This window comes from Haplochromis burtoni, unplaced genomic scaffold (genome assembly GCF_018398535.1).
Source record: "Haplochromis burtoni strain Fernald_Lab_line unplaced genomic scaffold, NCSU_Asbu1 Contig_673, whole genome shotgun sequence".
Classification (NCBI taxonomy): domain Eukaryota; kingdom Metazoa; phylum Chordata; class Actinopteri; order Cichliformes; family Cichlidae; genus Haplochromis; species Haplochromis burtoni.
In genome coordinates, this window is record NW_024583034.1 from 128,434 (window position 1) to 140,021 (window position 11,588).

Genomic DNA, 11,588 nt, shown 5'->3' on the forward strand with positions numbered 1-11,588 from the left:
ATGTCCTGAGGAAGAATAACCTGGACCTGAAGCTGCTGCTGACCTGCTACAGCTCCTCAGTGGAGAGTGTGTTTGGTACTCAGGGGCCACGACTGAGAACAGGAAGGCTGCACAGAGGGTCATTAACAGCACCCCAAAACATCACTGACTGCCCTCTGCCAGCCCTGGAGGCCATGATCAGATCCTCCTGTCTCAGGTAAACTAGGGCCATCACAGGTGACCCTTCGCACCCCGCCCACCACCTGTTTCACCTACTGCCCTCTGGTCACGGCACAGACACACAAACACACATCCTGCCCACCCACCTCACCAATCTGAGCTCATGAGACACACAAACAAAATCACGGTTCAGTAACGCAGCGTGCTTACGGGAAAGTAACAGTAATCTAATTTATTTTTTGCAATAGTAATCCCTTACTTTACTTGTTGCGTGAAAAAGTAATCGGCCCATCTGTGGTGAAGCTGTGTGTCAGTGTCACAAGTACGAGTAAAGAAACCCCAAATCAGGACAGTATGTATATTTAATGGTTACACAAACAGCTCAGAGGACAAAAGAACAACCAAACAAAAGCAGCAGCGCACACACACACATCATCCAGCTCAACAACACACTACACTTACATTACATATTCACTGTTTCTGGAGATTACTTTGGAAGATCGTGTTTCGCTGTTTTTCAGCTCCGTAAGGTAAAGTAACATGTTTTAAGCTGTGATATAAAACATTGATGGACAATAGCAGGTTGTATGAAAGACTTAAAAATTATTGCTACAATGTTAAAGGGTGACATGTCATAACAGATGCACTATGGTTAATGTGGGGACTCCTCAGGGAAGCCTCCTGGGTCCTCTTTATTTGCCCTGTAAATACAGCTACATGACCTTCTGTGCTGATGATATCCAGCTTTATATGTGTGTGTAACACCTGTTGAGGATGTTAATACTAGTGCTTCATAAATAGCTATGCTAAACTTCAAACACCACCTTAAAACCTGTTTTGTTACTGGCCCTGAATGGAGTATTTGCCAGTAAACCAGCCACAGTGGGAACGTTACTTTGATTTCAAACACGTTTCAGCAAAACATTTATATCACAGAGGCGCTAACCTTTTAAGATTGACCAATGAACAAAACAGAAGTGGTACTGCTGCCGTCTGTTTGGCCAGCTGAGATGGAAATCTTAGTCTGGCACATTGGGAACAGGAGGCATGGAGCAGCCATGCATACGGGGATTTTCCTGAGAATCACAAATCCAAAGCAGAGCATCTCATTCACACAGACCACACAACGACAGGACAACAACAGACAGCGCACAAATGCCACAGAGCAAGCATGGCATGCAGTATCCATACCCTGCAGGCTGGACATGAAAATAACATTTCAGAAGCATCTTACAATAACGAGGGTAACAGCTGCAAATTTCACTCATTTTCTTTTAAAGGAAATGTTTATGAAAATCTGTACAGACCTTTGGTTAGATATGCACTCCTGTATATACCTCTACTGGTGTACAATATACATATTTCAATAACCCTAATTTAAATACTAATTTGGCTAAAATGAATATAAAAAATAACGTGTATATATAAGTGTCTCATGCTGTGGTCAGCTGTCCACGTGAAATGAGCTTAATATGTTTTTCTTCCCTTTGAACAAACAACACAGTCGAGCACTTTTACAGGTTTTCATAAACACAGAGTAGAAAAGGTTTTCAACCATCGCAGACACAACTTATTACACAGGGTTATATCTGTATAAAATAGATTTCTTTAAATATTACAAAGGGTAGATTTGACATGGTTCCACAGTAAAAACAGTCGAAGACCATCCAGGTTTTGTTCCAGCAGCAAGAAAACAAAGTACGATAACTACAGAAACTCAGGTTACAACAGTGACAGGTCTTCAGCACAGTCGAAGGAGAAGAGCAGAAACTTCAGTCTGCTTGCATATAAAGTCATATTTAAACGGTCACTTGAAAATACATTTTAAAAGTTTACACTTACTGATCGGCAACCTCATGTTGACGATACGTGTTGTCCACATTCTCTTTCAGCTCCATGTTTGGTGTTGATGTTGAGCAAGTAATTTAGTGTTTTTCAGAGTTTTCTGTACTGTTACTGGAAACTTGAAATGTCCCAGAAACCAAAACTAGGAGCTAAAAGAGGCAAAAAGTTCCAGAGATGGTGCCAGCGCTTTCTGACAGAAGCTGCCACAAAAACCGAGGACGTGTTTTATAACGCAGTGCCACTGATGCTGGTTCAAAAAAGGAAAAGGCATCAGCTTCCCTGCAGCAACACAGTCAATAGTCTCTTTTCCCGCATACAGTCGGTGGGTGTGCCGTTGCTTAGTTTGGGCCCTCTGATGATTCAAGTGCCTGATTTGGAAATGTTTGCTCTGGTAGTGCGATCCTCAGGTTAATGGAAGGCCACTGAATGAAAGCGTTGGTTTCTGAGCTCACCTCGTCTCTGCCTGCCGAAGTCTCCATCACGTAAAAGTTAAAGTACTGTTTTTACTCCTCGATGAGTTTCCAACATTTATTCAGTATCCAAACAGCGAAAATGGTACCAACCATTATTTCATACATGCAGTCATAGTTCATCATCCTGACTGGTAACCAGTATTATGGTCTGTAGTAGGTCTTTTATCAGGAAGCTGCAGGAAGCTGGCCAGCGGGCGATGGCGAGACTTTTGTGCCCTTTGATGTCCGAAGCATAAAAACTCATGTTACAGTATTGGTGTTTAACAGTGATATAATATTCAGCTCAGGGTTTCTGCTGAGACACTAAAGAGCCGCGCCGACCTGCAACCAGAGACCAGACACAGCTGAGAATGTAGACGACTCCGTTTGACTAAGTGCTGGTGTTCAGGCGGAGGCAGTAGCTCCTCCCACTGGGCAGGCCTTCTTAATCCATATGTCACTTCCTGAGGTTTACGTTGGGCTTCCTGTTTATGTCAGTCCAACATGGCGTCCAGCTGGTCGGCCAGGTCATCGAACATGTTGCCGATGTCGTCCAAAATGGTTCCTGCAGACCTCACTTGGTTCGGTCCACTGGTGTTAAAGAATGAGACACAAATGTACATTACTCATGATGCAAACACAGAAGAGAAGAAAGCTTCCATACAGTCCGAAAGCTGCTGTGACACCAGATAACTACCAAAGTAAGGTCCAAACGAAAGGCTTCAGTTGCTGTGGGAAGGGCAGCCATGCTGGGGAAAATGAGTCGACTGTGATTTTGACCTGACCCTCAGGTGGGTGATCTTACCTGTCGGAGCTGTTCTCCACGTTCAGTTTTCTCTCCACGTCCTTTAGAGCTGCTGCCAGAGACGTGCTGGTCTGATCCAGTCTCTGCTGAGCCACCTCCACCCCCACGGACGGCTCAGGGGGAAGACCTGGACCCAATGCATATATGTGAGACCTCCCAGCTGCCAGAGACGGGCTCTGGGGAGCCTGAGCGGATGGAGCTGGAGGCCCGCGGGCGGGTGAGGATGGAGAGGCGAAGGCCAGACTTTGAACCACACTGACGGTCACAGTAGGAGACGACAGTCCTGCAGAAGAAGATATCCATACAGTAAAACACCAACAAGTGCCAAGTGAAGGTTGAGACGTGTCAACCTACAAGTCAAGTTACATCCTTTCATCCATCCATGATGCACTGAGCATTTCTTATCTGTTATTAACCTCTGTCTCTCTTCCACAGCATGTCTTTATCCTGTCTTCCTTCTCTCACCCCAACCAATCACAGCAGATGGCCCCGCCCCTCCCTGAACCGGAGGTTTCTTCCTGTTAAAAGGGAGTTTTTCCTTCCCACTGTCGCCAAAGTGCTGCTCATAGGGGGTCATATGACTGTTGGGTTTTCTCTGTATGTATTATTGTAGGGTCTACTGTACAATATAAAGAGCCGTGAGGCGACTGTTGTTGTGATTTGTTGCTGTATAAATAAAATGTAATTGAATTGAATCATGCATCCATTCTAATCTTCCTTTCCATCTCAAGTTCCACCATCACTGACAAACACAACTGAGAAACTTCTATCTAGCAAATCTGCAAATTTGTAATAGTACCAAGTTAGAGAGGCAAGGCTTAGCTGATGTGCACGTGCAGAGGCGAGAGAGCGGATATTTGGTGAAAAGATGATGAAGATGGAGCTGCCAGGTAGGAAAAAAAGACGAAGACGTGCAGAGGGTTAGCATGACAGAAGAGGATGCTGGGTCCACTGTGGAGACCACTAAAGGGAGCACCCAAAAGAAAAAGAACCAAGACCCAGGAAAGCGTCTAAGTCCAACTCAAAAAGTCCAAAGTCCAAAAGTCCCAGTCTCAAGCTCTGTCTAGAAATAAAAGACTCAAAGTAACTACAACATGCCCCTACTCCAAGCCCAGAGCCAAAGTTCCAGTTTCTCTTTCATCCAAGTGAAACCAGAGGGCGTAGTAACAGATCACAAGTCAAAGAAAGTAGGACTCGCATGTTTCATCTACAGTCAAATCAGAATTCAGTCAGTTACTGAGCCCACATTTCCTTAAGAAGCAGAATCTGTGGGTTTTATAATGTCACAGCGTATCAGTGAGGTGTGAGTCTCTTACCCTGTGAAGCCAGCAGACTGTGCCGGACAGGTTTTGGGGCGACAGCAGGTTTAGGGGAGAGGGGAGGTTTAATGGGGGAACCGGTTGCTGGACTGGCTGGCCTCTCCACCCTGGTCTCACTGATTCTCAGACTGACCTCCGGGTTCAGGGATGGAGGCCTGCTGCTGTCAGACTCGGGCTCGGTGGCCCCTGCTCCCTCTCTGCTGGGGGACCCTCCTCCCTGCTCCTTGTCTTTGGGTTTGTGTCGGCGCTTCACCGTGTCCGACTCTTTCAGATTAAACTCCAGCACCTCCAGATTTTTGGCCGCTGGCTTATCAGGAGGCTCCAGCACGGCCTCAGCCCTGGGCGGACCTGGAGCTTTGGGCCTCTGTTTGATGGTCAGGTTGCCCTCTTCGGCGAAGGGGATGCACTCGCTGGAGCTGTTTTGAGGTGACGAGGAGCGTTCCAGTCCATGACCGTTTGACTCTTCTTCCTCGGAGTCCGATTTGACCCCTCGGTCCTGCTTGGTGCTGCCGTTGTTCTCGGTGGAAACACACTGGCTCTTCACCCTCCTCCTTACTCCTGCAACCTCGGAGCTGAGGGAGGGAGATGGAGCCTCGTGCCGCACAATATCTGGTGTGGAGCTGCTCTTCCCCTCTGCGCCGCTTTCCAGGGACGCTGCGATGCTGCGCACGCTCCCCGGACTGTCAGTCACTACGCCGCCAGTGGACGAAGTCGTGCTGCTGTCGCTCAGCTCGCCACTGGTGGTGCTGCTCACTGAGCTCAGTCTCTTTGGGGGAGGAGGAGGGGGACCTTTTTTCCGGGCACGGACAGCAAACGACTGACTGCGTCCCACGCTGCCGTTTTTGTCTGGACTTGGCTGCAGTCGAGCCAGCTGGTGGCGGCCGGGCTTGCGCGTTAAAGTGGCGTAAGATGGCACGTTTCCAGCACGCATCAGCTCCTCATCGTCCTCATCGGGCTCTCCGTCTGACAGAGCGTAGCGGGTGATGCTCTGGGTGCGCTTGTTGGGTGGTGTCAGGGTCATAGCGTGGTTCTGGTGCCTGGGAGACGGGTTCAGGTCTGCGGAACCGCACTGAGAGTGCAGGTAACTGAACCCCTTCAGGGTTGGGGAGCCGTGAGGGGAGGAGCCTTGGGATCCAGGCAGTTTGGGCTTTGCGGGGATGGCCGGGTACTTGAACACAGTGGCCGTACCCAGAGGAACCTGTTTTGGCAGAGGCTGCTGCTGTAGGGGCCTCTGGTCCCATCCCTCAGGAAGATTCCTCTCCTTGGCGGGGCTGCCCTCCAGGCTCTCCTGGGACCAGTTCTGGGGGGTGATGGAGGCTGTAGGAGGCTCCTGTGAGCGTCCAGAACCTCTGGACCGGGTGTCAATGCTCTCCTGGCTCTGGGACATCCCCACCGCATTCTTGATGGCCAAACCTTCCTCGCAGTCTCCGTAGTGGCTTGACATTGCTGTCTGCAGCTCGGCGCTCAGCTCGCTGTCCTGGAAGGTCAGCATCTTCGGGGTGTGAGGTGAAGAGCATTCGCTGCCAGCATCGGCCTCAATGGCGACCAGGTGAAGGGCTCCGGGACCTTTGCGTCGCAGCGTGCCTTGGCCTGATTCAGCCTGAAGGATCGCTCTCTGGATGTCACACAGCTTCTTAACTGCCAACATCAGCTTCTTCTGGTGGCCTGGAAGCAAATTGAATTATCAGACTCAAAACGCAGACAGAAACACAGTCCACAAACTCAAAGATCCAACGAGTCCTCACCCAGCTTGGTGATGCCGATCTCCTGCAGATCCTCCCAGGTGAGGTCTTTGACGATGCTGATGGAGTCATAGCCATTTTCTGAGAGTTTTTTGTGGTACTGTGGGAGGCCGATGGCACTGAGCCACTCGCAGAGATCAGACTGTGAGAAAAGGCCACGTGAGTTGGATCAGGTGAAAAGTATTGAGCTTATTATGCAGCAGTGTGTGCACGAAACAGCGGACAGTCTTACTGGGATGTACTCTGGCAGCCACTCCGGGATGTTCAGGTTGTTGATCTCAATGGAGATTTTCTTGCGGTGTCCTGGTTTGGTCACTCCGATGGCCGTGAGATCCTGCACACATTAAACATCAGTGAGTCACCACACGCCACACGCAGAGCCGCAAAGTCCTGCGACTGCATCTGAGAGTTTATATCAGTGGTTTACAGTCAGCGTGACACGGGTCAATACTTCACTGGATTATTCCGTTAATCACAAAGAAGAATCTGTCTATGAAAAAAAGGTTCTGTAATTTGTAAGTTTTTACATTGTGTCAAGAATATTTTCGAATTATGAAATACTCTTTAACTTTCACTGATCTTTAGATCATTTTAAACCGGAATAAATAGTGAATTGAATGTGCGTGCGAATGGTTGTCTGTCTCTGTGTGTTGGCCCTGCGACAGACTGGCGACCTGTCCAGGGTGTACCCCGCCTCTCGCCCTATGACAGCTGGGATAGGCTCCAGCGAATGGATGGATGGATGAATTTACACGTTTACAAACGTTTCGCTTCTAATTTTTCTTTCTAACATTTATAAAAAGTTCTGTCACCACTGTGATGTCACCTGTTGGTTTTTGAAGCTTGTGAGCTTTTTTTCGGAAACAGAAACCTTTGGGCAACAAGCGGCGTGGATCTGGAAAATTATTTTTTCATGACATCTAATAGAATTCTAGAATTTTATTATATTTTATGAAGGAGGAAGTCATCTACATAAATCAAACAGTTTGTGTATCAGGCTGTAAACACGTTTGTTTCAGCTGTAAAGTTTTAACATGGGAGTCTATGGGGACTGACTCACTGCTGCCCCTCCTGGGTGTTGGAGAAACTGCAGCTTTTGGTGGTTCAGGGCTAGCCTCATTTTATCAGCTCCGGAGGTTGTCATTTAAGTGAAATCACAATGCCACAATGAGTGTAAAAAGAAAACGCAGAAGTCATGGGAGAAGAGTACAAGGATCTAAAACCTGCAGGGTGTGTTCAGGTCATTGTGAATCAGGTCCAAGTGTGCTGGGACCTGTTTATGTCAGGGCTCCTCTTAGATGGAGATGCAGTTTGTTTTCCTTTGGGTTGGTTCTGATGCAGTGGGTCTAAATTTGGGTCATCATATGTTGATACTGAGGGCGGATGACTTCAACAGAAGTTGTGCAGTTCTTTTTTAATAAAGGAGTGAAGGGTTACCTCAGGGGTCATCCTGCTGATGGTCGGTACATCATATCCAGCGTTCAGGAAGTTTCCGGTGTACTGCTCGAGCTGGAACTCACTCAGCCACTGATAGATGGCTTCTGCATCCTAAAACACACACAGACATTAATTCATCAGGTGATACACGCAAGTAAGATCTTACTTCTTTTAGTTACAGCTTTTAAATAGAACCAGAGGCCAGCTCAGAGGAATCAGGTTTATGTAAACTCTCAGTTTGTTAAACCTGCTTTCTGGAACTTTCCCATGCTGATGTGCAAATTATTGTGATGCAAAACAAAAACTAACAGCATGAAGTTGGTTTTAAAGTGCTGCTCTTTACCTTCCCATCCAGCAGCTGCTGAGGACGAACAAACTGCTGGGAGAAGCTCTGCTCTGCAGGTCTCTGCACCGTCACTGTCTGCCTCCGAGGAGTCCCGCCTACACGAAGGAGATGATCAACGCAGATCAAACACACCTTAGATATTATTTACTGCAGCACCTCAAAGTGACAGGAGGTAAAATAAGGCAGGAAATGGAACGGAAGGACCAATGTATGCTGCTGCAGAACATATCTCTGCTTCACAGATGGTGCATTACGACTTTTATCGTAATTTCAGATGTGATTTAAGACCAGTGTTGGGAAGATTACTTTTAAAATGTATTCCACTACAGATTACAGATTACATGGCCCAAAATGTATTTTGTAACATGTTCGGTTACATTACTCAATGAGAGTAACATATTCTGAATAATTTGGATTACTTAATATATTATCATGCTTTTTACAACTATATGAAAGTACTATGCCCCTCTGCGAATCGCTACCTTATCGCGGTGGAGGGGTTTGTGTGTCCCAGGGATCCCAGGGGCTATGTTGTCTGGTGGCTAGCCCCTTGGTAGGGTCTTCCATGGCAAACTGGTCCTGGGTGAGGGACCAGACAAAGAGTGATTTAGGAGACCCCTATGAAAATACCATCGAGGGAACAGTTCACCCTGCCCGGGATAGGGTTACTGGGGCCCCACCCTGGAGCCAAGCCCAGGGAGGGTACCTGAGGGCGTTTGATGGCCAGGCCTTAGTCCATGGGGCCCGGCCGGGCACAGCCCGAAAAACAGAGATGGGCCCATCTTTCTGCAGGCCCACCACCGCACGACTCACCGTAGGGGTCGGGTGCAATGTGAGTCGGGTGGCAACCAGAAGCGGAGGTCCTGGCGGACCGATTCCCAGCTACAAAGACTGGCAACTGGGACATGGAATGTCATCTCTCTGGTGGGGAAAGAGCCCGAGTTAGTGCGTGAGGTTGAGAGGTACCAGCTAGATACAGTCGGGCTCACCTCAACGCATGGCCTGGGCTCTGGAACCAGTCTCCTGTAAAGGGGCTGGACTCTGTCTCGGTCTGGAGTTGGCCCTGGTGAGAGGCGTCGGGCTGGGGTGGGTATCTTGTTATCCCCTCGGCTTGCTGCTGGTATGTTGGGGTTTCTCCCAGTGGACGAGAGGGTTTGTTCCCTTCTCCTTCGGGTCAGGGAACGGGTCTGACTGTCATCTGTGCTCATGCGCCGAGTGGCAGTTCAGAGTACCCAGCCTTTTTGGAGTCCCTGGTTGGGGCACTGGAGGTAGCTCCCCCTGGGGACTCTGTTGTCCTACTGGGAGACTTCAGTGCTCACGTGGGCAACGACAGTGAGACCTGGAAGAGTGTGATTGGGAGGAATGGCCTCCCGGATCTGAACCCGAGCGGTGTTTTGTTACTGGACTTCTGTGCAAACCAGTTTAGCCATAACGAACACCCTGTTCGAACATAAGAGTGTCCATAAGTGCACGTTGCACCAAGAAACTCTAGTCCACAGGTAGATGATCCATTTTGTAATCCTATCACCAGACCTGAGGCCTTATGTTTTGCACACTCGGGTAAAGAGAGGGGCTGAGCTGTCAACTGATCAACACCTGGTGGTGAGTTGGATCAGGTGGCGAGGGAGGACACTGGACAGACCTGGCGCGCCCAAACGTACAGTAAGGGTGTGCTGGGAACGTCTAGCAGAGGCCCCGGTCCGCGAGATCTTCAACTCACACCTCCGGCAGAGCTTCAACAGCATTCCGAGGGAGACTGGGGACATTGAGTCCGAATGGACCATGTTCAGCACCTCCATTGCTGAAGCCGCTGCACTTAGCTGCGGGCGCAAGGTAGTTGGTGCTTGTCATGGTGGTAATCCCCGAACCAAATGGTGGACACCAGAGGTGAGGGGAGCCACCAAGCTGAAGAAGGAGTCCTATCGGGCTTGGTTAGCCTGTGGGACTCCGGAGGCAGCTGATAGGTACTGACAGGCCAAGCAGAATGCAGCGGGGGGAGGCAGAAGCAAAAACTCGAGTGTGGGAGGAGTTTGGAGAGACTATGGAAAAAAAAGACTTTGGGACTGACTCGAAGAGATTCTGGCAAACTGTCCGGCGACTCAGGAGGGGAAAGCGGTGCTCTACCTGCACTGTGTATAGTGCGTGTGGAGCGCTGCTGACTTCGACTGAGAAAATTGTCAGGCGGTGGAAGGAATACTTCGAGGACCTCCTTAATCCCACTGGCACGTCTTCCGTGGTGGAAGCAGAGTCTGGGGACAAAGGGGATGACCCGCCAATCTCTGGGGGCGAGGTCACTGAGGCAGTTACAACTCCTTGGTGGCAGAGCCCCTGGGGAGGACAAGGTCCGCCCCGAGTTCCTGAAGGCTCTGGATGTTGTAGGGCTGTCTTGGTTGACAGGTCTCTGTGATGTTGCGTGGAGATCAGGGGCAGTAAGACTAGACTGGCAGACCAGAGCGGTGGTCCCCATCTTTAAGAAAGGGGACCGGAGGGTGTGTTCCAACTACAGGGGAATCACCCTCCTCAGCCTCCCTGGGAAAGTCTATGCCAGGGTGCTGGAAAGGAGAGTTTGTCCGCTAGTCGAACCTCGGATACAGGAGGAACAATGCGGTTTTCGCCCTGGTTGTGGAACACTGGACCAGCTCTTTATCCTCTCGGCGCATGGGAGTTTGCACAACCAGTCTACATGTGTTTTGTGGACTTGGAGAAGGCATTCGATCGTGTCCCTCAGGGGGGTCCTATGGGGAGTGCTCCGGGAGTATGGGGTGTTTGGCCATTCAGTCCTTATACGACCATTGCAAGAGCTTGGTCCCCATAGCCGGCAATAAGTTGGACTTGTTCCTAGTGGGTGATGGGCTCCGCCAGGGCTGCCCTTTGTCACCGATTCTGTTCGTAGTTTTTATGGACAGAATTTCTAGGCGTAGCCAAGTGGTGGAGGGCTTTCACTTGGGTGGTCTCAGGATCTCATCTCTGCTTTTTGCAGATGATGTGGTCCTGTTGGCTTCATCGAGTGATGGCCTCCAGCTCGCACTGGAATGGTTCGCAGCTGAGTGTGAAGAGGTGGGAATGACAATCAGCACCTCCAAATCTGAGGCCATGGTCCTCAGAGGGAAAAGGGTGGAGTGCCCATTCCGGGTCAGGGATGAGTTCCTGCCCCAAGTGGAGGAGTTCAAGTATCTCGGGGTCTTGTTCACGAGTGATGGGAGAAGGGAGCGGGAGATCGACCGCTGCTCTCCACATCGAAAGGAGCCAGTGAGGTGGTTCGGCATCTGACAAGGATGCCTCCTGGGCCCTCCTGGGTGAGGTGTTCCGGGCATGTCCCACCGGGAGGAGGCCCCGGGGCAGACCCAGGACACGCTGGAGAGATTATATCTCTCGGCTGGCCTGGGAACGCCTTGGTGTTCCCCCGGATAAGCTGGAGGAGGTGGCTGGGGAGAGGGAGGTCTGGGCTTCTCTGCTTAGGCTGCTGCCCCCGCGACCCGGCCT

The 11,588-nt window shown here is 49.9% G+C and overlaps 1 protein-coding gene across 1 annotated transcript in view; it reads right to left on the reverse strand.

Annotated features, from left to right (window-relative positions):
• Positions 1 to 503: 503 nt before the first annotated feature.
• LOC102289688 (caskin-2) overlaps positions 504 to 11,588 on the reverse strand; it is a gene marked incomplete in the record, with an annotated part of 33,074 nt that continues 21,989 nt past the window's right edge. The window contains 7 exon segments of the mRNA XM_042215183.1: positions 504 to 3,047; positions 3,262 to 3,544; positions 4,578 to 6,245; positions 6,326 to 6,464; positions 6,555 to 6,656; positions 7,760 to 7,870; positions 8,103 to 8,200. Of these exon segments, the coding sequence (XP_042071117.1) occupies positions 2,951 to 3,047; positions 3,262 to 3,544; positions 4,578 to 6,245; positions 6,326 to 6,464; positions 6,555 to 6,656; positions 7,760 to 7,870; positions 8,103 to 8,200 (2,498 nt within the window).